This window comes from Rhinoraja longicauda, chromosome 2 (genome assembly GCF_053455715.1).
Source record: "Rhinoraja longicauda isolate Sanriku21f chromosome 2, sRhiLon1.1, whole genome shotgun sequence".
In the NCBI taxonomy this organism is placed as follows: Eukaryota; Metazoa; Chordata; class Chondrichthyes; order Rajiformes; family Arhynchobatidae; genus Rhinoraja; species Rhinoraja longicauda.
In genome coordinates, this window is record NC_135954.1 from 58,369,209 (window position 1) to 58,396,974 (window position 27,766).

A 27,766-nucleotide genomic window follows, 5' to 3' on the forward strand; every position below is an offset into this window, starting at 1 on the left:
AAAAATCCAACAGCAGGACAAGGTTTGACACAAGATCCAACTAACAACAAACCTGGTCTAGAAATTTGTATGCATTTGTATTCAATTAATGTGCAAAATAGCAATGCTGCCTTCACTCAAGCCAAATTGCCAAAGTGAAGTTTAGGCTCTTATCTACAAATGTTGTCGACCAAAGATATAAACTTTAATGCTCATTTATCTGTACCTGCTATTGTTCCCACTGCACCATTATAACCATTGTTCGTTCTGTTGTGATTAAGATTTTCAAAAAAATTGAATGAAAATATCTTTTAAAAATTGAAATAAGTCAGACCATGTGGTTATGAATATAGAAAACGTAAGAGTGAAGTCCCTAATGGTGATTACATTGACTTGACAGTCTTTGGTGGAGAAGCAGGCACTCTGCCCAGCATTTCACTGATGTGCTTCCCATTTATTTTTCGAGATCAGAAATAAAATTCAACATTTGCTGGAATTACTCAGCAGGTGTGCAGCATCCTGGGCAGATGCAAAACAAGTTAAGATGAGGGTTCGTGAGGCAATTATTTATCTCTCCATAGTTGCTCCCACTTGGACTAAGAGACACACGCACACACACACACTCACACTTCATTTCAATAGCAAGCAAAAGCCATAGTAAACAGGCATTACTGTAATATTTCTGTAAAGTCAGAGACTGAGTAGATTTACTAATGGAAAAATGAGTAATTATTGACCAACGAGCAAATCTATTGACTAATAGCCATCAGAAAACCAACCTGGGCATTAATGTTTATTTTAACTTAACACAAACAATTAAAGAAATAATAAAATAAGTCAGGGACATAGCAATGTTCTCCCCTATTAATATAACACTGATGTTATAACACTTTTTTTCTTTTTTTTTGTTTGTGTCGGTGTTGGGATGGTTTTTGTTTCTGTTTTTGGCTGTGTATGTGTGGTGGGGGGGTGGGGTGTGGGGTGTGGGGGTGGGGCGGGGCAAACCTTTCTTTTATTAGGTCTCTTCCCCGGGGCGCAGCTCGCCCGCGGGGCCTTCCATCGCCAGCGCGGCTCGGCTGCGGGACTTAACATCGCCAGCGCGGCTCGGCCGCGGGACGTTTCAGTGCCCGGTGCGGCTCGGCCGCTGGACTTAACATCGACAGCGCGGCTCGGCCGCGGGACGTTTCGGTGCCCGGCGCGGCTTGGCCGCTGGACTTAACATCGCCAGCGCGGCTCGGCCGCAGGACGTTTCAGTGCCCGGTGCGGCTCGGCCGCTGGACTTAACATCGCCCGGTGCGGCTCGGCCGCGGGACGTTTCGGTGCCCGGTGCGGCTCGGCCGCAGGACGTTTCAGTGCCCGGTGCGGCTCGGCCGCTGGACTTAACATCGCCCGGTGCGGCTCGGCCGCGGGACGTTTCAGTGCCCGGTGCGGCTCGGCCGCGGGACGTTTCAGTGCCCGGTGCGGCTCGGCCGCGGGACGTTTCGGTGCCCGGTGCGGCTCGGCCGCTGGACTTAACATCGCCCGGTGCGGCCGCGGGACGTTTCGGTGCCCAGGGCGGCTCGGCCGCGGGGCCTTGCGGGGGCTGTGCGTGTCGTTTGCCTCGGTAGGGGTCGAGCTGCCTGTCCGTGGGTGCGGGGGGAAGAGAGGGGAAGTTTTGTTGCCTCCATCACAGTGAGGGGGTGTTTGGAGTCACTGTGATGGATGTTTGTGTTGGGGTCGGGTGTCCTGTGTTCTTTTCTTTTTTGCTGTGTTTTGTGTGACTGCTGAAATTTCGTTCGGTGTAAAAAGCCGAGTGACAATAAAGTGTTGTTATGTTATGTTATGTTATGCACCTTGGACAGCCCTATGCTCTTCTTTGCTAAGTAATTTGAAACATCTGATCCTCTGACCTTAAGCTCCAGGCACCAGTTCTTTTTCTTCTTCTAGGATATCCATTTGCCAACTACAGGGTTGTTATTTAATCAAAGGGTTAAACCTAAATAGTCTCTGTGATGGTAAAACATGGATGACTTCATTCAAAACGGAAATGTTTGCCATCTCCTCCTACCAACAGACTTAAAAGCCCATGATAACTGGTCACTTGACCATTGGTAACCGTCTGCCTGACTTGTGTATACTTTATATACAATACAATATACAATATCCATGATAAATCTTGTCTCTGCAGATCAATGGTGAAGGAAATGCTAGAGTGGCACTCCTCTCAAATGCCCACATGTGGACAGCAGTACATAGTAAAGGCCTCCATATATATAATAACCAGAAATATAGAGGCTGTGGACACTTTAAGAATGGAGATGTTACACCCATCAACTATGGCAGAACAGGAGAGTGCTTGAAAGGATTTAATAGGTCTACTGAAAATGTTTATACCTTCTAGAGTAAAAAACTAGACTATAAATATAACAGAGTCACTAATAAATCTAATAGGAAATTCAGGAGCAACTTCCTTGCCCAGAAATAAATAAGAAAGCAGAAATTGCTGTCAGGAGTTAGATGAATGGAATTTAGATTAGTGTGTGTTGGAGAAAGGAATGATAAAAACACGTAGGCAGGTCTAATGAAGTGAGACATGAGCAGACTGATTGCAGCAGAAACATCAGCATGGAGCTGTCAGCAGAACAGCATGTTTCGCTGCTCCAGACTGCAACGATTCTGCAAACCTTCCTTGGGTGTTTCCAGGACTGAACGAAGGCAGTCGTCCTTCAGCCGTGAAAACTCCATGATGGATAGTTGCTGAAAATACACAAAATTAACTCCCGCCACTGAACCCTTCTCACCTGGGTTAAATCTCCTCTGCAATATTGATTCACTCATTCATTCACAATGGTAGTGTAAGAAAATAACTGCAGATGCTGGTACAAATCGAAGGTATTTATTCACAAAATGCTGGAGTAACTCAGCAGGTCAGGCAGCATCTCAGGAGAGAAGGAATGGGTGACGTTTCGGGTCGAGACCCTTCTTCATCCATTCCTTCTCTCCTGAGATGCTGCCTGACCTGCTGAGTTACTCCAGCATTTTGTGAATAAATACCTTCGATTCACAATGGCACATCGTTTCAGATTCTGTTTTTATTTCTAGCCTCCAAAAACTGTGCAAAGTGAATTAACCTTCCACGGCTGTTGATCGCACACCAAGAGTTTTGTGTTCTTCCACACTCCTGATATGGTGGGGTAGGAGGGAGGAGGGAGGAGGGAAGGGAAATGCCAATGGCAGACTGAAGAGGTTGGGAGAGGAGGAAGAGAAGGGGACAAATGAGACACTTTCCTGCTGGCTGCACACTCATCATTCAATGCAAGGCTTAATGAGCAGCCTGGTCTATGAGTGCTCACTAAGATGGTTCGTATGGAGAGCGTCAACCATTGCACCTTACGAACCAGAGGCGAGGTTATTTTCATTCATCATCAGTTCCTGCACTATGTAGGGAGTAAGTTACCTTTGCTTAAATGGTTCGGAATCAGGGCTGTAGATTGGTTGGCTTCACACATTTATTGAAAACATTTTGTATCTTAACGAGCATTTCAATCTATTCGCAACGCGTGGCAAATGTTGAAATGTGTGTTACATTATCTTCCGAAGCACCCTAGGCATTTTCTCACTTATCTGTTCGTCTGACATGTCCAGATGTAAAATTTATGGAATTTTCGAGTAGAACAAGGATGATAAATGTATTGAAAATAATCGACTTACATTTTTCCAATGCATCCATGGCAGCTCCCATTTCTGCTTGTTGAATGCTATTTGAAAGAGAACACATTTTTTAGAATAGCAAACTACTGCACAATTAGGCAGGTCCATATGATAAAGCAATCAGAGTGACCATCAGAGTTAGATTTTCTTTGCTTCTCCCAAGAGCAAAGGTTGGGATGGATGAATGGAGGACACACCATCAACATTACAAAAGTAGGCAAAGCAATTGCTGGAAATCTAAAACAAACAATAAAATAGCGCAGTTCAGGCTGCATCTGTGGAATCATCTTTATGGGTCAATGGCCCTCCATCAAAGCAGATTTCACCAATGTTTGATTGTGGACAGGAGAACAAAGTTAGTGGATCTGGCACTTAGTTTTAGTTTAGTTTAGATATCCAGCGCGAACAGGTCCTTTGGCCCACCGAGTCCACGCCGACCAGCGATCTCCGCACACTAATGCTATCCCACACGCACTAGGGACAATTTATAATTATAACAAGCCAATTAATCTACAAACCTGTGCATCTTTGGAGTGAGGGAGAAAACCAGAGATCTTGGAGAAAACCCACGCAGGTCATGGGGAGAATGTGCAAACTCCATACAGACAGCACCCGTAGTCAGGATAGAAACCCGGGTCTCCAGTGCTCTAAGGCAGCAACTCAACCGCGGCGCCACCATCTTCTATACTTCAGTTTTGTTTCTTCTCACATGTACTGAGGTACAGTGAAAAGCTTTTTGTTGTGTGCTAACCAGTCAGCAAAAAGACAATACATGATTACAATCAATCCATTTACAGTGTATAAATACATGATAAGGGAATAATACTTAGTGCAAGATAAAGCCAGCAAAGTCCGATCAAGGATAGTCCGAGGGATATCAAAGAGGTAGATAGTGGTTCAGCACTGCTCTCTGGTTGTGGTAGGATGGTTCAGTTGCCTGATAACAGCTGGGAAGAATCTGTCCCTGAATCTGGTGGTGTGCATTTTCACACTTCTATGCTTTTATTTCATACGCAACCTTTGCACAAATTGAAATGCAGAATGCAGACTGTCTCTTTTCTTTAATCAATATAGACTCAAGAGGAATAAATTGCAATTACTTAACCCAAGGTACTAGTATAATGCAATTGCAAAATTGGTTTCATGACGCACAATGACTGTACAACATGAAACAGTACAATTTGTCAATTGTGCAGAATGAGGGGAGATGTACTTGGCTCTAAGAATGCCCAAATAAGACACTGCATCACTTCTAGCCCAATCACAATTCATTAAGGATTGTATAGGAACCCGTGAATTCATTGCAAAAATAAAATACAAGAGTGTAAGAAGGAACTGCAGATGCTGATTTAAACCAAAGGTAGACACAAAAAGCTGGAGTAACTCAGCGGGACAGGCAGCATCTCTGGAGAGAAGGAATGGGTGACGTTTCAGGTCGAGACCCTTCTTCCAAGTGAACTCCATGACAAAAATTGGCTTTCCTGATTGACAAATACTTGTATCTATCCAGCTCCTCTCAGCCTTTTGGATGCAATGGTAAAGCAGGGCCCCATCTGCTCTGTAATGGACACAAAAAATACCAATGGAGTATTTCAAAGAAGACTAGAGTTAAACTGCCATCTCGCCAATATTTATCCTTCACTCAATATCAATAAATCAGTTTGACTGGACATTATCACATTACTGTTTATGGTATGGTGGCCTGCACCACTTGGTTGCTGCATTTCCTCCATTAGAACAGGGATTGAATTTCATTAACTACAAAGTACTTTGACTCATCCTGAATGACCTCATCCTGAATGAACAAAACAGAACCTCAAGATCAGGACCACAGGGGACAGAAGGGAGCTTGATTTTACGCTTCATCTGAAAGGCGACAGCTCCATCAACGCAACCAGCTTTGAATTTTGTGTAAAAGTCTTTGGTGTAGGGCTTGATCCTACATGCTCAGAGGCAACAACAGGAACACCAACCAGCAACTAAGGATTCTGTGTTTTACCCTAAAGTGGCCCTGCTGAAATACAAATTCCTTTTCAATGGCAGTCTTCTATTCTGCAGCCTATTAAATCAAAAAGGTAATTCAATTCAGTGCTTGCACTTCTAACACAATGATTAAATCCTTGAAGATGCAAGAATGTATATAAAAATGGATTTGATCTCTTTAATTATAATCTTTACAGAATAAGCTAAGCCACCAGATCTTGATTCACCTACGAAAGTAGCCAGCTACCTTTAAGCGATGACCTTTATTGCTTTTACTTGTACTAGATTTAAATCATGGCTCCCAAATGTTAGCTGCAGAGAACACAGCTAATCTTTCAGTTCTGTCTCCTACACCCCTCTCCATTAATTTATCTTGTGAGCAATTTCTTTTTATGATCATATAAGACTCTCAAGGCACTGTAGATCATTTCCATGCTGCATGCAAAATTCCTGAAGCGAGAAGTGTAAGGAAACGTGAAACCACAATTCAAATTGGAACAATTTCTGGATTGTAGCTGGAGGAATTTGCAATATAACTCGGTCATTTTCTCCCACCTACAAAAAGGGTGCAGGAATTATTGGAAGACTATACAAAATTGTAAAATGAATCCAAACATTTTTAAATAACATATTGGACAAGGAACAATGGCAGTCTTTGTAATATGTTGTATTAAACTTCCCTAGGGCGGAGTAGCGGTAGAGCTACTGCCTTACAGCGCCAGAGACCCGGGTTTGATCCTGACTACTGGTGTGTTTGTCCGTACGGAGTTTGTACGTTCTTCCCGTGACCTGCGTGGGGTTTCTCCGAGATCTTCTATTTCCTCCCACACTCCAAAGATGTATAGGTTTGTAGGTTAATTGGTTTGGTATAAGTGTAACTTGTCCCAAGTGTGTGTGTGCGTGTGTGCGTGTGAGATAGTGTTAGTGTGCGGGAATTGCTGGTCGGTGTGGACTTGGTGGGCCGAAGAGCCTGTTTCTGCGCTGTATCTCTAAACTAAACTAGCTTTCTACAGACATTAGTAGAGCAGTGGTTGACTGGCCTTCAATATAATGACAGATCTTTCTGCATTATGCCTACCATCCACTAAGTCCTTCAGTATTCAAGGATCTATTGATTTGCGCCTTAATTAAATTCCCGCAGCCTCCCCAGGGCAAAGTATTCTAAACTTAAAGAGTCCCTTGAATTAATAAGTTTCACCTCATCTCACAGTTGTCCTTTTTTTTCCTGAGGTTAAGAGTCCTAAATCTACAATTCAACACCTAAACTCATTCTCACAGCATTTACTCCTCCAAATCTTTTGAAAATATGTTTCAATGAGATCACCTCCTGTCGTGCTTTGGATCGTAGGCACTAGCCTCCTTTCAGGCAAATTCCTCTATTCTTGGAACTTGTTCTAGTAATGTACCAATTCTTGACTGGCAGCACATATAAAGAGTACTGCTTCCAAAACATTTATCATCTATAGATCAAAGATGTGTGGAAGTATCAACCGGACTGATTCAGCTTTACATTTTCTCTCTTCTCCCAATTGGCAATCTTCACACGATTTTTTAATGCATGTTATCACGCTGTTTGAGCAGTATTCATCCCAAAACTAAAAATGAAAAAATCAGTGATGCTTACTAGTTTGATTATCTGAATACTGACCTTTCTCTCTGAATACCAACACTGATAAAACAAAACACTTTACTTAACCAACAATGCTAACACAAAAATTTATTGATGTTACATTTCATCACATATATACATATAAATGCATTATGGAGCAGATAATGGAAAAAAAAAGGTTATAAGATCTGAAATGTCATCAGCCTTGAATGCTACTTGCCGATTAGTTCCAACATATTTGGTTGGATGAAGTAATCAGTGGCATAGCAACAACACATCAGCCTCATACAAAGAGGCGCACAAAAATCTCTCAGTATCAATGCCAAGGTGTTCTTGTTTCCTAAGTCAACTGTTATCCGGCTTTTAGTCTTACAAGTTCAATGGTCCTTTATTGTCATGTGTACTGAGGTACAGCAAAATATGATTTACCATACAGTCATACCAAAAAAGCAATAAGATACAAAACTACATAAGGATTTAACATAAACAGCCACCACAGTGGCGCAAGAGAATCCCTAGGGCACACAGCATAAGCAGTGACCCACAGCCATCAGTTCAATGTCCGGGCCACACACACACGCTCTTCACCAGAGTTGTCCCGACCGCTGTCACTTTCTCTGCAGTCCCTGTCCGCTCAAACAGTCAGAAAGCCGTCCACACTCGCATCAGACTCCAGGATGTTCTCATGGCACGATGTCCCCACAAACACCGAGATCACTGCATTCATGGCAATCCCTCCGAGTCCCCACCAGCTCAGGCAGCACGTCCATCTTGTTTTTCGGCGACCTCACATTCCCCACTGTGATGGAAGGTGAATAAGTTTGACCTTTTCCCTCCTTTTCTCCTGCGGTCGGGGCGATCGAACCATCCGCAGTTGGGGAAATCGAAGCTCCCACAATCGGCAATCGAAACCCCCGCATCGGGGCGATCGAGGTTCCTGCGATCGGAGCAGTCGAAGCTCCTGTGGTTGGAGCTTCCGAGGTCGAGCCACAACAAAGGGACTGCCAGCTCCACGATCTTAGGCCGCAGTGCGGACAGAGATACGATACGGCAAAAGTCGCACCTCCGTCAAGGGAAGAGATTAAAAAAAGTTCCTCCCAATCCCCCCCCCGATATAAAACTAAACTAAAGATAAACTAAAACAAATAAAACAGACTAAAAGCAACAAAAGAAGGGACGAGACAGGCTGTTGGCGATGCTGCCACTTACGGCACCACCCGGTTCAGAGGTTATAGCAGCCGAATTAGATCATTTGGCCCATCAAGTCTACAAAATATGACCTATAAAAACTCATGTGTCTTTCATGCACCACTTTCAAGATACATCATATTCAATTAGTTTGCAAATTATTTTTTGGTCAATTCACTGATTTTTCCTGGTTTTACTATTGGAGGAGCAGGGAATCACTGACAGCAGCCATGTTAAACTGCACATCAATGGACTAGAAATTGGTCTGTTTAATGTTGCAATGACAGCAAATGGTTGCAGTTTTACCATTATTATTAGTGCAAAATTCAAGCCACTTGGATCTAATTGAAAAGGTTAGTCCTGTTTCCCTCTCAAGACGTAATCACCAAAGTAGCTAATACTTGCTTTCTGAAAAATAAAATTGATGTCTGACCACATTCCTGCTTCTGCAGTTGGGAGATGATTCTGCACCATCTTTACTGTTTGTCATCTATGACAAATGATTTGGATGAGAACATATATCGCAAGATTAGCAAGTTTGTTGATGATACAAAAGTGTGTGGTTTTGCAGATAGTGAAGACAGTTGTGAAAAATTGCAGCAAGGTCTTGATCAGGTGGGCTGAGGAATGGTTGATGGAATTTAAGACAGAGAAATATGTGGTGTTGCATTTTGGGAAGTCTAACATGGGCAGGACCTACACAGTGAAAGGTAGGGCTCTGGGGAATGTTGTAGAGCAGAGGGATCTAGGAGTGCAGGTGCATGGTTCCTTGAAGGTGGAGTCGCAGGTAGATAGGGTGGTCACAAAGGCATTTGGCACATTGGCCTTCATTAGTCAGAATATTGAGTATAGAAGTTGGGAGGACATATTGCAGTTGTACAAGATGTTGGTGAGACTGCATTTAGAGTATTGTGTTCAATTCTGGGCACCGTTATAGGAAAGATGTTGTCAAGCTGGAAAGGGTACAGAGAAGATTTACAGGATGTTGTCAGGATTAGAGAGTCTGAGATATAGGGAGAGGTTATGTGGGCTGGGATTCTATTCCTTGGAGCGCCGGTGGACGAGGGGATGATCTTATAGAGGTGTATAAAATCATGAGAGGAATAGATCAGGTAGATGCACAGAGTCTCTTGCCCAGGGTAGGTTAATGAAGGTCCAGAGGGCATAGGTTTAACGCAAAGGCAAAACGATTTAATAGGAATCCGAGGGGTAACTTTGTCCACAAAGGGTGGTGGGTGTATGGAATCAAGCTTCCAGATGAAGTATTTGAGGCAGGCACTATCCCAACATTTACGAAACAGTCAGACAGGTACATGGACAGGACAGGTTTGGAGGGATATGGGCAAAATGCAGGGTGGTGGGAGTAGTGTAGCTGGGACATGTTGGCTGGTGTGGGCAACATCTAGAACTAATATATATTTTTTGTAAACCAGTTTAACATAGCGAATCTTCTTGAATCAACAATTATTGTCAATGAAAAATTAAATCACACAGGAATTGCATTCACCCACAAAGGTCAATTATTTTGTTATCATATCATATATCATATATATACAGCCGGAAACAGGCCTTTTCGGCCCACCAAGTCCGTGCCGCCCAGCGATCCCCGTACACTAACACTATCCTACACCCACTAGGGACAATTTTTACATTTACCCAGCCAATTAACCTACATACCTGTACGTCTTTGGAGTTATTGCTGCGCAGTACCACTCCAGGCTCTCTGCCACAACAGTGAATACAAACATCAGCTCACAAATGAATTGTAATAAAGAATAATCAAACATTTCAATTTTTCCATTAAGAATGTTCAATGTGGACTTCATTTTTTTTTAATGGTATCTTCTGCGCAAAACCAATATTGATATTTATGAGGACTTCAAGGCAATTTCAGATTATTCTAATCACATTTTATTTCTTATTTTATTATAGCTACAGGTTCAGAAAAATGTACAGCCTCTGGATCAGGGCTCCAGCTCACTCCTCTTAGATAAACTAATGTAACAAAGCAATGAAGGCCATTAAAAAGGTGTGAATGAAGCTTACTGGTTTCCTGTTGAGCCGTGTGAATCTCTTGGGAACTTTGAAACTTGACAGCTACACTAATTAAACAAATTCACCCGAGGAAAGCTGTGGCTTTATCCGACTACTTGCAGGTGGTGGTCTGGAAAATCTTGCTACACTTAGTCCGACTAATACCAAAAATGACAATTCACACTAAATGGAATATAAATGCTTCCTGAATCAATGTGACATATCCACTATAACTTAGTCAAAGCTCTTTGTGGATTGTACTGTTGATCTCTGCAGTTACTCCGCTGAAATCAAGTGTTCATCCACAATGAAGAATTCAGTAGTGCACACAATTTAATAACGGATAAAGGTACACCACACAACTTATCACCCAGAGAGTTGTGAATTTGTGGAATTCTCTGCCACAGAAGGCAGTAGAGGCCAATTCACTGGATGATTCACTAGCTCTTGGGGCTAGTGGAATCAAGGGATATGGGGAGAAGGCAGGCACGGGTTACTTGTGGATGATCAGCCATGATCACAATGAATGGTGGTGCTGCTTGAAAGGCTGAATGGCCTCATCCTGCACCTATTTTCTATGTTTCTATTTTTTATCAACAATATTACTACTGAGGTTACTTTAAAACTGAAATAAAAGTGTGTAGCAGGTCTAACTTTCATTTATCCAAACTATTATGAACGAATCTCCTTCAAAGTTTTTAGCTTTGTTTCTTCCGCTGACATTATTCGATGAGCTATTGGGATCAATACAGCCAATGGGTTCAGAAATGTATGACTGATTCTTCTGTCTCACTGGGTCAAAGTAATTGTAACAGCAGTACAGGATGCATCTTTCACAAATTCTGCATTTGTTCAAGGTGGCAGCTCCAGGGCAATTAGAGATGTGCATTTGGAAATACTAACTACATCAGCCTTCCACAAGGGTATGAAAAACTATCCTGGTCTTTCCACAGCACATATACACATTTGCCATTTTACATACACAAAACAGGTCGTGTAACTTTAAAGATAATGGACATCGTAGTTCGGGTCACCTTATCCTCATACCAACACAATACCATGGACAGCCCTGGCAAGGTTAAATGCTTAGAGATGCAGGTTCAGGAACAAACATGTTGAGATTCTCCTCCCTTCAATAAGAGGGTTCCCAATTTCACAATTTTTGCTGTCCTAATCATCATTGCCTGATTTTAGCAAAAATACTCTGACAAAAATTTGACAAATATTCTGTAAAATCTAAAAGACAAAATTGATCATTTTCTGGTGGGCTGCTGGTAGGGAGAAAGGGCCTGTCCCACTCAGGCAACTTTTTAGGCGACTAGGCTGTCACCACACGGTCGCCGGGGTGTCGCCTGGATGGTCGTGAGTAGTCTCCAAAGAGTCGTAGCGTTTTTCAGGTCGCTGGATTTTGAGATGTTTAAAAGATTTTGGCGTCTGTTAGTTTGACGCCAATGATCGTAGCTTGACGTCTCCTGACGTAGGTGCTGTCGTAGGTTGTCGCCAGGTTACGTAGGTTGTCGCCGGTGCCGACTTCGGTGAATTCCATTGTGTCAACCGGCAACAGGTACTGGCGTCAAAACAGGAGGCCAAAATGATGTGAATTGTCTTCACTTGTCTTCAGTTGTCGCAGACAGGGTTGTAGCTTGTCGTAGCTTGTCATGGGTAGATGTAGGTTGACTTCAGTTGTCGTAGGTTGTCGCCTATATGGTCGTAGGTTGTCGTAGGCGCGGTCGTAGGTGAACGTCCTAAGTCGTGACGATTGGGTCGCCGGTTGTCGGTAGCTTGCCATAGCTTGACGTCGATTAGGTGGTAGGTTGTTGTAGCTTGTCGTAGACATTGTCTTGGTGGGGTCCAGTCGCCAGTTTTTCGGCGACCTACTACGACTTTGACAGCCGCTGGCAGTCGCCTAAAAAATCGCCTAAGTGGGATAGGCCTTTAAGGGTGGTGTTTTGGAATAGTTCACCATGATGGGAAGTTGTGACTGTGATGGCAATACTCAACTGAAGCAAACAAAACTGACCAAGTACCAATCAACGGAACCATCTCAAGTTGTATTCTGGAGCAACTCAGCGGGACAGGCAGCATCTCTGGAGAGAAGGATGGGAGACCAGTCTGAAGAAGGGTGTCGACCCAAAACGTCACACATTCCTTCTCTCCAGAGATGCTGCCTGTCTCGCTGAGTTACTCCAGCTTTTTGTGTCTATCTTCAATTTATACCAGCATCTGCAGCTCCTTCCTAAACACTTGTATTCAGGGACATGGGATCAGGCTCAGGGCACAGCAGCTGGTGATGCTGCTTCACAGCTCCAGGGAGCTGGAGCAAATCCTGACCTCAGGCGTGGAGTCTGCATGTTCTAGGACTGAGTCGGTTTCCTCTCACATCCCAAAGAGAGTGGAATTACCCCTAATTACCCCCCAAGTATGCATTAAAAGAAGCCAGGTTGTTGGGCACTGGAGAGAATAAATTGTAGGACTTAAGGAGAGGGGGAAATGGGATTGATGGGATTGCTTTGTTGGGAATGGCATGGGGGGCTGATGGTCTGAATGATCTTCCTCTGTGACATGGTGGGTTCACATGTACTCCAATGGCCTTTGGTATCGTATTCTGTTAGTCAACGTTTATTGGATTAGCATCCCTGCTGAATCATACGTATAATGTCTCAATAATTATAACAATAATCATACCTTGGACCTGTACCACATCCAATCCTCTCTCCCTTGAAATACACAGCTACAGTATATGTTCTGGCATGGGATGGTCCTACTGTCTGAAGAATCCTGATAAAACAGAATTAAATTTTAATATGTTTATCGAAAAACAACCACATCTTTGCACAAAAAAACAAGCAATCATTATAAACAAGACCTTCACTTGGACATCTTGAGGAAAACTGTTCATTATTCTCTATACATTTGGGAATACACACTTAACAATCTGAGGAAACACAGCATTATAATGTTATACAGTATGGAAACAGTATAATGTTATACAGGTGCCGACCAAGTGCCCACCTGAGCTGGTCCCATTTCTGAGCATTTAGCCTTGTCCCTCTAAACCTTTCCTAACCAAGTATCTTTACTACTTCACCTGGCATCTCATCCCATACGTCCATCCCCATGTGTGTAAAACTACCTTGTAAGATCCCAATTAAATATTTTCCCTTTAACCATGCCCTCTAGTTTAGACTCACCTACCATAGGGGAGTCTAAAATGAGAGATTATTGGCCTTATCTGCCTCTGCCCCGATCCTATCAGCCTCTCATAATTTTATAAACTTCGATAAGGACACTCCTCAACCTCTTTTTCCCCCCAGGAAAACAGTCCCAGCACACCCAGTCTCTTTCTCCCATCTCTGCTTATAACTCAAGCCCTCCAGTTCCAGCAACATTCTGGTTAATCTTTTCTGCACTCTCTCTCTCTTGCTTAATCACATCTTTCCCGCTGCATAGCAACCAGAACTACACACAATCACCGACGTAGTGCTGAAACATGACGTCCTAACTTCTGTGCTCAGTGCCCTGTCCAAAGAAAGCAAACGCTTCTTCATCATCCTGTCTGTGTCAGGATTTTCAGGAAATTATATATTTTTTACCTTTGTACTACAACATTTCCCAGGATCCTAATATTTACTGTGCATTTATCTTCCATTGCTCAACTTCCCAAATTTCACCACTTCACACATGTTCGAGTTAAATTCCATCTGCCATCCATTTGCCACTTTTCCTATTGCTCTAGATCTTGTTGTAACCTTAGACAACCTTCTTCATGTCCAGGGCACCACCTATTTTGGTGTCATACACAATCATGCCACCTTTAGATTTTAGACTTTAGAGAAACAGCGTGGAATCAGGCCCTTCGGCCCACCGATTCCACGCCAACCAGCAATCACCCCATACACTAGCACTATCTTACACACTAGGAACAATTTACACCATTACTGATGCCAATTAACCTACAGAGGAAACTGGTGTACTCGGAGAAAACGTGGTCACAGAGAGAATGTACAAGCACCGTACAGACAGCACCCATAGTGAGGATTAAATTTGGGTCTCTGGCGCTGTAATGCAGCATCTCTACCGTGGGGCCACTGTCTGCCTCCATTGTTAATATATTTGGCGAACAGGAGATCGAGTAAAAATCTCTGGGGCACACTGATGGTCACAGGCCTCCAATTTAAAAAGCAGACCTTTACTCCCACCCTCCTGGCATCAAGCTCATTCTATATCCAACTGTCTAGCTCACCCTGGATCCGATGTGATCTAAGGTTCAGACCAGCCTCCAAGCAGGATCTTGTCAAAGGCCTTGCTGAAGTTCATATAGATTATGTCTATCATCCTGCCCTCTTCAATCCTCTTGGTCACCTCTACAAAAATGCAACCAAATTTGTGAGACACAAATTCCCACGCACAAAACTGCTCTCTGGGCCTAATCAGTCCTATCCATACAAAATGCAAATCCTGTTTCTCGGAATCCTCTGCAGTCAATTTCCCACCACTGATGATAGCATCACTGGCCTGTAGCTCTTTGTAGCCCTTATTAAATAAAGGCACAGCATTAGCCACTCTACAGTGACACATGCACTTTATCTGTGTCTAAGGAAGATACAATAGAAAGTTGCATATCGGGATAAATCACAGCTTTGTTTGGCATCTGCTCTGCCTAATACTGCAAGAAATTGCAGATAATTGTTGTTGCAGCCCTGTCTATCACATAAAACAGTGTTCTCCATTCCCAAAACCCCTAGCAACTCCATTTCATGCTGTGTTGGGAAAGCAGCCAACAAAATCAAGGACCACTCACACCCCAGTCATTCTCTCGTTGGCTCTCTCCCTTGGGGCAGAAGATACAAAAGCTTGAAAATATGTACCACCAGATTCAAGAACACATTCTTTCCCGTTATCAGCCCTCTCATCAGCTACGGATTTAGTCTCAATCTTCCTTATTGTGGCCCTTGCACTAATTGTTAACTGCACTTTTCCTGTAGCTGTAATATTATATTGTTGTTGTTGTTTATATTTTATGTAAAACAAAAAAAGATAAAAACAAAACAAAATAACAATAAAATGAAATGAACGATAAACCTATACACAACTCAATAAATAAATTCTCATAAACACAAAGTAAATCTTACATGTTCGAAAAGGAGTAGGAGGAGGTATACACTTATTTATTCCTACCCTTCACCGCTACTCAGCAATTAATTCACAAACTATATCTCATCTACATAGAGTGTAGGAAAATAACTGCAGATGCTGGTACATATCGAAGGTAACACAAAATGCTGGAGTAACTTAGCAGGTCAGGCAGCATAAGAAAATAACTGCAGATGCTGGAACAAATCGATTTATTCACAAAATGCTGGAGTAACTCAGCAGGTATGCTGCCTGACCCGCTGAGTTATTCCAGCATTTTGTGAATAGGTCAGGCAGCATCTTGGAGAGAAGGAATGGGTGACATTTCGGGTCGAGACCCTTCTTCAGACTGATGAAGGGTCTCGACCCGAAACGTCACCCATCGCCGGGCACTTTCCCCTGCAACCGCAGGAGATGCAACACCTGTCCCTTTACCACACCCCTTAACTCCATCCAAGGACCCAAACAGTCTTTCCAGGCGAGACAGAGGTTCACCTGCACCTCCTCCAACCTCATCTATTGTTTCCGCTGCTCTAGATGTCAACTTCTTTACATCGGCGAAACCAAACGCAGGCTCGGCGATCGTTTCGCTCAACACCTTCGCTCAGTCTACCTTAACCAACCTGATCTCCCTGTGGCTGAGCACTTCAACTCCCCCTCCGACTCCCAGTCTGACCTTTCTGTCATGGGCCTCCTCCAGTGCCATAGTGAGGCCCACCGGAAATTGGAGGATCAGCACCTCATATTTCGCTTGGGCAGCTTGCAGCCCAGTGGTATGAACATTGACTTCTCCAACTTTAGATAGTTCCTCTGTCCCTCTCTTCCCCTCCCCCTTCCCAGTTCTCCCTCTATCTTCCTGTCTCCACCTATATCCTTCCTTTGTCCCGCCCCCCTGACATCAGTTTGAAGAAGGGTCTCGACCCAAAATGTCACCCATTCCTTCTCTCCTGAGATGCTGCCTGACCTGCTGAGTTACTCCAGCATTTTGTGATTTGTACCAGCATAGGCAGTTATTTTCTTACACACACATATATATACATACACACATATATACACACACACACACATATATATACACACACATATATACACACACACATATATATATACATAGATATACACATAAATATACACACACACACACATATATATATATACACACACACATATATACATACATATATATATATATACATATATACACACATACATATATATATACATATATATATATATATATATATATATATATGTATATATATATATATATATATACACATATATATATACACACACACACACACATACATACATATATCCATAAATATGCCACATACATACATACAGGTATATACACATTTTTGCACACACGCAAACATTTAAATTATCCAAATTCTATGCACAACGCGAATATCACAGTGTCAATAAACTAAAACTTAACCGTCATCACAGCCCTTCCTCATTCTTATACCTCTGGAAAAAAAATTTGTACATCTTCTTGAACTGAATTATGTTTGTGCTTTGCTTGAGTTCCATATCCAGATCATTCCACAATTCACCCCACAGATTGACATACACGTACTCTTCACAGCTGTACGAACACTAAGTTTCTTTAAATTAAACTTTCCTCTCAAATTATAACCACCCTCCCTGTCAAAGAACATTTTTTGTATATTACCTGGTAGTAAATTATTTCTTGCTCTATATGTTATTTGTGCTGTGTTAAATTCTACTAGATCCATAAACTTCAAGACATTTGACTTTAAAAAAAGAAAGTTGGTGTGTTTGCAAAATCCTACATTATTAACTATCCTTATGGCCATTTTTTTCAGTCTGCATAATGGATGTAGGGTGCTTTTCTAAGTGTTACCCCATACCTCCACACAGTAATTTAGATATGGCGATACAAGTGAACAATAAACAATGTACAGCGCTTTGTGATTCAAAATGTGCCTTGTTCTTCCCAGGACTGCAATGCTTCTTGCCAGCTTTGCTTGCACATGTTTTATGAGGTTTTCAGCAGATTTTGTGGTTTAATATCACATCTAGAAACTTATTTTCATATTTACTCTTTCTATATATATTCTGCACTCTGTTTCCTTTCCGTTATACTCATATATGGTTTGATTGTACTCATGTATAGTGTGATTTGGCTGGAGAGCATGTCAAATATATGACAATAATAATTATAAACAAATCTCTGCCAGGGCCCCAGCAATTTCTTCCCTAGCTTCCCACAACATCCCAAAATACAGTTTGTCAGGCACCCAACATTTATCCTCCTTTATACGTTCATGATTGCCAACACCTTTCCTGTGGTAACGTTATTATGTTCCAGAATTCTCATACACAAACTCAGTGGACACTTACAATTTAACCTGAGCAACCACAAATCTAAACTTAACAAATATGCAGTTAAAAGTTTGAAGGTAGTGCAAATACAAATAAACGACTTGCCTTTATTCAATATAAACAATTCAAGCAGAGAATGGCAGGGAAAGTGCACAAAGTGCACAAAGCAAATCTCTGGCATCAGACATAACAAAAAGTTAGTTTCATACATGGTGATAGGGCGCTGGGGAGGTATTGTGGGAACAAGGATTAGGGTAGATAGGAAGCGAAAGAAAGAGACAAAGGGGATGCAGGTTATCTGAAGATGGAAACAAAATGCTGGAGTAACTCAGCGGGTCAGGCAACATCTCTGGACAAAATTAATAGGTGAAGTTTCCCTTCTTTAGACTCGACCCAAAACATCATCTATTCCTTTTCTCCAGAGATGCTGCCTGACTCGCTGAGTTACTCCAGCATTTTGTATCTATTCTCGGTATACGATATGATAGAACTTTATTTATCCCAGGAGGGAAATTGGTCTGCCAACAGTCATAAAACACAATAAGATACATGAAACATGAAATCAAGTTAGGAAAAGGGGACGTACAACGAGATCTGGGTGTCCAAGTGCATCAGTCACTGAAAGGAAGCATGCAGGTACAGCAGGCAGTGAAGAAAGCCAATGGAATGTTGGCCTTCATAACAAGAGGAGTTGAGTATAGGAGCAAAGAGGTCCTTCTGCAGTTGTACAGGTCACTAGTGAGACCGCACCTGGAGTACTGTGTGCAGTTTTGGTCTCCAAATTTGAGGAAGGAAATTCTTGCTATTGAGGGCGTGCAGCGTAGGTTTACTAGGTTAATTCCCAGAATGGCAGGACTGTCATATGTTGAAAGACTGGAGCGATTAGGCTTGTATACACTGGAATTTAGAAGGATGAGGGGATCTTATCGAAACATATGATTATTAAGGGGTTGGACACGTTAGAGGCAGGAAACATGTTCCCAATGTTGGGGGAGTCCAGAACAAGGGGCCACAGTTTAAGAATAAGGGGTAGGCCATTTAGAACTGAGATGAGGAAAAACTTTTTCAGTCAGAGAGTTGTGAATCTGTGGAATTCTCTGCCTCAGAAGGCAGTGGAGGCCAATTCTGTGAATGCATTCAAGAGAGAGCTAGATAGAGCTCTTAAGGATAGCGGAGTCAGGGGGTATGGGGAGAAGGCAGGAACGGGGTACTGATTGAGAATGATCAGCCATGATCACATTGAATGGCGGTGCTGGCTCGAAGGGCCGAATGGCCTCCTCCTGCACCTATTGTCTATTGTCTATAAATTAAAGTGACGAGTGGAAAGTCCAGGATTGGGGATGTGCAAAGATTGGAGAGGCAAGGGAGGGCAGTCAGTTTACCCAGCATCCCCAGTAAAGCAGCATCTGCAGTTCCTTCATACACATTGTGTCTGCAGGTTATCTGAAATTGGAGAATTCAATGACCATGCCACTGATTGTAGACTATCCTGGTGGAATATGCAGTACTGTTCCTCTAGTTTGCATTTGGCCTCACGTTAGCAGTGGTGGGGGTCGAAGCAGACTGGTTGGTGTGGGAATGGGAAGGGGGACACGTTATTGTGGGAAACGTTTGATGATCACTGAAGTAAACCACTGACTTATTTCAACAGCCATGAGAGAAAAATGGCAAAGGCAGAATCGGAACCAGAAAAAAGAGTGCAGCGCATGTATTGATATAGGGGCAGCAGGATTGATTTATGCATTAAGAGTGACGTACAAGAAATATGATCACTGATAAAATATTAAAAGGCTATTTCACCCTCCCTCAATGGACTAAATGCCCCATTTTGTATGCAATTTACAGCTGAACAGGAACACAGAAAGATGGATTTGAAATTTGAAAAGCCTTAAAACTAGTTTTATTATCAGGAAAGAAGCCACAAATCTGGAATTGTGATGGGGAGTCTGGTATTTTGTCTGTAAAGGAGGACTCTGTAAGTTTGATGATGTCAGGCTGTTGCTTGACAAGTCTGTGGGGCAGCTCCCAATTAGACATTGGTCTCCAAACATTTGTGACAAGGATTCTGCAAGGTCGACTGTCAGAAGCAGTTTTGAAACGGCCAAATTTGGCTTCTAACTCAATGCGATGTGCTCCGTTCAGTTTCATTCCTATTAGTCCAACATTAGATGCATGGTGTAGGAAGAAACTGCAGATGCTGGTTTACACAAAATGAATAACTCAGCAGGCCAGGCGGCATCTCTGGAGAGAAGGAATGGGTAACGTTTCGGGTCTAGACCCTTCTTCAGACTGAGTCAGGGGTGAGGGAGACGAGATATGGAAGGGCAAAGTGTAAAAACGAAAGATCAAAGCAGACGATGATAAGGAAATGTAGAATGGTTCATTATTAGCTGAGGGGAAGGTGACAAAGAGGTATACAATCAGTAAAATTAATCAGAAGGACGGTGAAACTAGAAGCATGATCCAGAACTAGAATATGTTCAACTGAGTGGCTTATTGCATCACTTCAGAGCAATTAAGAGTCAATTATTATCCTCCCTTAAACGCAGTAACATTTTGCAAGGCATTTCACAGGAATGCCACCAAATAAAATTTGAAATGGCACGACACAAGGAGATATTAGGACTCAGGCATGGGTTTTAAGAAGTGGCTTAATAGAGGAGACATCAAACTCAAGGCGAAGCATCTTTCAGTCTTGTCAGCTGAAGTCACAACAGGTACAGTAGATAGGCACAGACTCGTTTTCGCAGGGCAGAAGAATCATAAATTAGAGGGCATAGGTTTAAGGTGAGGGGAGAAAGATTTAACAGAAAACTGAGGGGCAACTATTTCATAGCAGGTTGATGGTGCATGGAACAAGCTGCCTACGGAAGTAGTTGAGGCAGATATAATAACAACGGTTAGACTCATTTGGACAGGTTTATGGATAAGAAAGGTTGAGAGACTTTATTTCCATGTAACTGAGTGCAGCTTAATGATATGATTTATAGTTTAGTCGAGGCTAAGCTATGGAGGACAAATCTTATGAAGATGGAACTGGTTACAGTTAATTGAGAGTGGTTAAGGTGGAAACATGCAGATCTTTGTAAGGCTCAAGTGAATGAAAAGTGCAATGCTGGGAACTGATACTTCAGAGTTTGATCAGATCTGGCCAACAATTAACAATTCCAGATCGAAATCTGCACGAGGCAAATACGTAGCTCTGCAGCAAATCCCATGCAAAGCCAGACAAGGAGTAAGACATTTACTCTTGGTTTGACAGTACAGCTGTGGAATACTGTATCAATTTACCATTAATGACTCCAGTGAGGCCTTAATAATGAAAAAAAAACATACTGCCTACTCATTTTTCAATGTTAATTTGCTTTTAGAGGATAAAAACCTCAGAATTGCATTAAAACACAGCAAATGGTTAGTTGGTGCTTTTACTGGCATCACCACCATTTCAATCATATCTTTATCTGCTAAAGTTGATGAGGGAAAATAAATGGCCTGCAGAGGCTACCCATCTCAATATTACATTCCAAAACATTACAGCATAATCGCACCACAAAGTTCTCCGATTACAAATAATTGAATAACAATTTAGTTATTTTCGAACATTACATAATCCTTTTTGAATCTAGAGAAGTAGATTGGACCAGAGTGGATTGTAATAATGCTAGTGATGCACATACAGAATAAAATTTATAACCTTGGGTTTCAGTTAATGAGTTTCACAAAACAAAAACATTTTCATTCGCAGCACATATTGAAACTCACTTGTACAGAGGAATGTCGGGCTCTTTCCCCTCTGTTCTGAGGGTCAGGCAACACTGCTGTAGTTGAGACTTGGGGTCATTCCAATCCTGGTTCAGTATAAACTCCTGCAGCAACATCAAGAAAAGGCCATTAAAAATTAAAGGCTGTGCATGTCAACCGTAGTTAACCGTAGACCTTGTGCACTCTAACATTTCCGTCAAACATAACCGCTGTATTCTTAACATACAAGCTTTTACCCTCCAAAGGAATCAAGTGAAAGAAATCCCAAATAAATCCCAAATAGTCTAGACCAATTCTGTATAGGTTTACAAGCAATTGTCTGGGAACCTTGCCACAAAGAAAACTACAGGGAAATAAAGAGCAATGATACATTGAAAAAAATGTTGGGTTATAAGTATTATTATTATGTTCTGCTGACAGCAGTATTAACACCCACAGAAAATATAGGTAGTTAATATTAAAATGTGATGCACAACATTAAGTTGATGAACACCAAGTTCACAAAAAAATCATTTGATTGTGATTCCACATAAAGATATACCTGCCTGGAATTGATCTGCAATATTATATTTGATGCAGAGATTGCAAGAGGATGTGGGCTCAATGAATTTATATTAAAATGTACTGACCTTCAATCTTGGGAAAAAGCAGACATTCATAAAGGTGCGGACATAGTCCAAGTCCTGGTCGATGTAAAGTGCAGCTATGAAAGCTAAATAAAACAGAAAAATAACTTAGAGCAATGTTACATTATTTACATTTTGTATGTTGCACATGCTGAATCCCTCAGAATCACAGAAACATACAGTCTCAAAGGAGTCCATTCTGCTCACGGTCCTTGCTGTATGAAAATGACACAAGAAGATTGAAGCCCCTTCCCTGCCCTTGGTCTGCAGTTTTACAAGTCTGAGCACAATAAATGCTTATGTGGGGGCTTTCGCAATGTGATGAGTGTTTCCACCCTCACCACCCTTTCATTTTGAGAGTTCCAGATCACATTCTTCTCCAAGTAATTTTCCTCAACTTCTTTCTAATCCTACTTAAATATGTATCCCCTAGGTCTGTACTGCCTCATGCTAAAAATTCATGGACCTATCACTTCTTAAGTTAATGTCCTATCCGCAAATCCGCGTATACAAAAATTAAAGAATCAAATCTATTTTCAAACCACGCAGAACGGTTTCAGGCACACCTTTAAAACTGTAGGGTAACCCTTAGTTAAACCCTGTTCAAATAGAATCTGTTACCTTTTGCCCATATTGAACATGTATGAGTTAACAACGACCGTTGGGAGCCAACATACCAATTCAGATTGGTTTATTGTAACTACATCAGGATGCAACGAAAGCCCTTGTTTGCATGTTCACAGGGCAAACAGTATACATGAAATAATAGATACAATAAATACAAAAATAAATGCAAAATAAGAAAATGGTGCAAAGATAGCAGTGCATCCTTAAATATTGCAATGCAATGTTGAAACAAGTAAAAAAGGTAGTTACATTGCAGCACCTCTGGGAAGCGGGTGTGGATGAGGCGATTAGTTCAGGAGTCTGATCACAATAGGGGTAGAAGTCTGATTAGTCAGGCTTTCAAGCTCCTGCATCTTCTTCCAGAAGGCAGGAGGGAAAAAAGGGAATGGCCTTGGAAGAGAGAAAAGGTGACTGGCATCATTGATGATACTTCCAGCCTTTCTGATGCAACACACCATGAAGATGGACCGGATGGAAGGAAGTGACGACACTCATATGGACAAGGGCTCTGTTCACCACTCGCTGCAGGGTCAGGCACTGAAGTGAAGTCAAGTCATTGTTATATGCACAAGTACGATGAGGTACAGGTAAAATGAAAATCTTGTTAGCAGCAGCATCACAGGTCGATAGAGAACGCACAGAACAAAAATAATACATTCATTTCGCAAGATAGTGAAAAGGAAAAGGCTGCAAAAGCAAGATATATTAGTGCAAAAACACTACCAGAAAACAAGTTTGTGGCAGTGCAAAAGGCAGTCCATTATGTTGTGTTACTGAGATAGGATGGAAGTTATGCAGGATGGTACAAGAACCTGATAATTGTGGAAGGTAGCTATTCCTGAATCTGATGGTAAGGAACTTCAGGTTACTGTACCTCTTGCCCACTAGTAGCAGTGAGAAAAAGGCATGGCCCGGATGCAGAGGATCCTTCTTCAGGCAGCCCCTCATGTAGATGCTCTTGATGGAGGTCTGTGCCTGTTTTGGACGGGACTGAGACCATCATTGTAGCCTCATGTTGCAGTGCGTTTTTAATTGCCACATAGCCTGTGCATTTTTAATTGCCAAGCAAGATCATGATGCAACCATTCAGGATGCTTTTTACAGTGCATTTTACTAAGGTTTGATGGAGTATTCAGTGACATGCTAAATCTTTTTAAACTTCTACGAATGTAGATGCATGGCACGTCTTCATGATTACAATCTATGTACTGGGCCCATGACATATAATTTGAGATGTAAGCCACAAAAAGCTGGAGTAGTTCAGTGGGAAAGGCAGGCAGCATCTCTGGATAGAAGGTATAGGTGATGTTTTGAATCGAGACCCTTCATTTGAGATGTTAACTCTCTGGAATTGGAAGCTACTATTTTACTCCATTGGGGACTCACCAATAAAAACTGGTACATGGTCTTCCAAAGTCCCTTTTCTGAAGTCATTGGTTTTGTTGACGTTGAGCGAGAGATTGTTATTGTGGCACCACTCAAACAATCAGATGTTTTCTCTCCTGCAATCTGATCCATCACCACTAGCGATTCGGCCAGCAACAATGGTGCCATGGCAAATTTGTAGATGGCATAGAGCCCTGCTTGGCCACACAGCTATGGGTGTGAAGAGCGTAGAGCAGGAAGCTAAGCATGCAGTCCTGAGGTGCACCTGTGGTGGTGGTCAGTGAAGAGGTGTTCTGCACTGATCGAGGTTTGCCCATGAGGAAGTCAAGGATGCTGTTTCAAATGGAGGTGCAGAAGACCAGGTCCTGGAGTTTGGTGGTAAGACTGGAGGGGGTGATTGCATTGAATGCCAAGCTGTAGATGATGAACAGCAGCCTGACGTCTGTATTCAGTATCCAGACAGTCCAGAGAGTGGAGAGCCAGTGAGATACCATCTACTGTTGACCTGTTGCGGTTATAGGGAAATTTAAGTTGATCCAGGTCACGACTGAAGTAGAGTTAATTCACATCGTTCCTAGACTTCTTGTACGATTCTAAATCCTAAATGCAACAGATTTAGCCCCTTTCAGCAGATTATGAATCTCCTGGTACACAGAAGGCTTCTGCTTGGGGAAGACTCCATGTTTTTGTAGGCATTCACTCATCCACATATTTCTTTACGGTCAGTGTCAGCTGTGTCATATTCAATCAGATCCACTCACAAATCCCTGAAAACTGTCCCGTGCATTGAAGCTGTTTGCAACTGCCCCCAACACCACCCCACCCCCCTGGCTCTTTGTAGTTTTCTTTGCTGGTTCTTTTGTCTCTGAAGACACGTGGGTCTCGTCTCAGTTTAAGAAACATTTAGACAGGTACACGAATAGGTCAGGCTTTGAGGGATGTGGGCCAGATGCAGGCAGGTTTCAGTTTAGTTTACTGTCACGTGTACCCGAGCGAGATACAGTGAAAAGCTTCTGATGCGTGCTAACCAGTCAGCAGAAAGACACTATTTTGGAGGGATTAGTGCAGACGGGACATGTTGGCTGTTGCGGGCAAGTTGCGCTGAAGGGCCTGTTTCCATGCTGTAAGACTCTATGACTCTGCCTGTTGGGTGACGTTTCGGGTCGAGACCCTTCTTCAGTCTACAGAAGAGAAGTGAAAGAGGCATGACTTGGGTCCAGCATGGTCTATACTGACAGTGTGAAAAGCAAAAACCTCCTCTATTCTGGCTCACCACAAGCCTCAAGCTTGTAAATCTGAGACAGCACGACTTCAGTCGCTTGTATGGAATCAGCAAACTGTCTTGGGAGAAGGGGAAATGGACGTTGGCATTGGGGCAAAAACTTAATGGAATTGAAATTGGTCTTTGGTCAATTAAATGCATGTTCTATTTAATCACCCAATGATTCTTTCTTCCCATGCTTTTGATTGTCCTCGTCCATGGAAGTGAATGTCCTGTAGGTTTAAGTGCAATTGCTGGTCAATGTCTTCTTGTGTCTCATGCCAACAACCAGAGAAGAGGTGTCCCTGTGCATCAGTGATGCATTTAACTGGTATTTGGAAAATACTATTTCCCTTCCTCAGAGGATCCTTGGAAGAAGAGATGGATAAGGCATCCAACATCTGATAATTTGGAATTTGCCACTGAACAGAGTTTGTTTACTAGACAGAGACATAAAGAACTGTAGTTGCTGAAATCTTGAGTAAAACCCAAAGTGCTGGAGTAAATCAGTGGGTCAGGCAGCATCTATGGTAACATGGATAAGACAATGTTTCCGGTGAGGACCCTTCTTCAGACTTTGAATCTTAAAAAGGGTCCTGACCTAACCATGTTCTCCGCAGATGATGCCTGACCCGCTGAGTTACTCCTGCACTGAGCTCTACTTTCTTTACTAATCCCTAATTTGCACCACAGTTCTTTTTTGAATTTTAGTTTCCAGTCAACACTGGGAAGGGTGAGGAAAAGTGATGATGTCAAAGCCTTGAGCTGGTTTACTTTGATTGATTTTCAGGCAAAGTAGACACACATTGATAAAATAATAGTGATCACAGTGGCATGGCTCGTAGAGCTGCTGACTCACGGCACCAGAGACTCGGTTCGATCTCGACCTAGAGTATTTTCTGTGTGGAGTTTGCACGTTCTACCTGTGACCGCATAGATTTCCTCTGTGTGCTTGGTTTTCCTCCCACATCCCAAAGACGTGCAGGCTTGTAGGTTAATTGGTCTCTGTAAATTTCCCCTAGTGTGTGGGAAGTGGATGCAAAAGTGGAATAACATAGAACTAATGTGAAAGGATAATCCTTGGTCAGTGTGGACTCAAATGATTGAAGGATCTGTGTCCATGCTGTATTTCTAAACTAAACTGAACTCCCGAGACATGTTAGGCTGTCCTGAAATGCCACAATTAGCTGCGGTTTAAGTTCTTCCAAGGATTTAATGACAGTGGGATGCAGTACAAGGTATGGTTAAAAAATGTTGCCACTTGTTCCAACATGTCAGGAGTTATGTGGAAAAGGGAGGAGTATGGGGTAGAGGGGGAAAGATAGATCAGCCATGATTGAATGGCGGAGTAGACTTGATGGCCTATTTCTACTGCAACTTAAGAACATAAAAAGTACATTTTTAACCAATCATGCTCCTTCAGGGACATCTCCATCCGTCAAGCATGGAAATGGGGAACTTAGATGTGGGGATCTGCTAGTCTCCAGGATTTCACATGGGATGCCGGCATTTGTAATTCAGTTTGAGATTCACTGCCCCCTGACTCCATTCTCCCCTTCAACTTCACGTGCTGTGTGTGGCATAACAACAGGCCCTGCAGTGGCACTAGAGTGCTCCTATCATACAGCAGCAATTATAGAATCGCACAGCACTAGTCAGCCTATCAAATGTACCAGCGCTCTGAGAGAGAGAGAGAGATCCAATTAATCTCACTCCCACGCCACTCTTTCCAGAGCCATATTTTTTTTTTCCCTGTACAAGCAAGTATACATCCAATTCTCTTTTGACAGTGATAAATGAAGCTGCTTCCTCCACCTTTAGAGGTAGTGCAAGCAAGATCACAAAAGCTGGCTGTAAAAAGAATTTCTTTGCATCTGCTCTCTGGATCAGATACAATACTTGCCTTTAAAATTGGAATTGGTTATTTAACAACATCTATGCAGCACCCTTAACACTGTTAAGCGAACTAAAGTGGTTCAAAGGAGATTTATCAAACAAAATTTGACCATAAATGTGCTTTAAAGTGGAAGATGGTAGATATCTTACATCATAATTTTCATGTACAGCAGACAGAGGTTCATAAAGCATTTGCTTTTCTGTGAACGGCCTAACCTTCTACAAGATTTATCTCGAATA

General features: G+C 42.4%; 1 protein-coding gene across 3 annotated transcripts in view; it reads right to left on the reverse strand.

Moving 5' to 3' along the window:
- The window catches only part of drosha (drosha ribonuclease III), a 138,284-nt gene that overhangs the window by 12,085 nt on the left and 98,433 nt on the right, over window positions 1-27,766 (reverse strand). For all 3 annotated transcript variants that reach the window (XM_078419456.1, XM_078419440.1, XM_078419448.1), the window contains 4 exons: window positions 22,360-22,442; window positions 21,731-21,834; window positions 13,169-13,261; window positions 3,670-3,716 (listed from right to left, as the gene is read on the reverse strand). In XM_078419456.1, coding sequence (XP_078275582.1) covers window positions 3,670-3,716; window positions 13,169-13,261; window positions 21,731-21,834; window positions 22,360-22,442 — 327 coding nt within the window. The remainder of the gene's footprint in view (window positions 1-3,669; window positions 3,717-13,168; window positions 13,262-21,730; window positions 21,835-22,359; window positions 22,443-27,766) is intronic.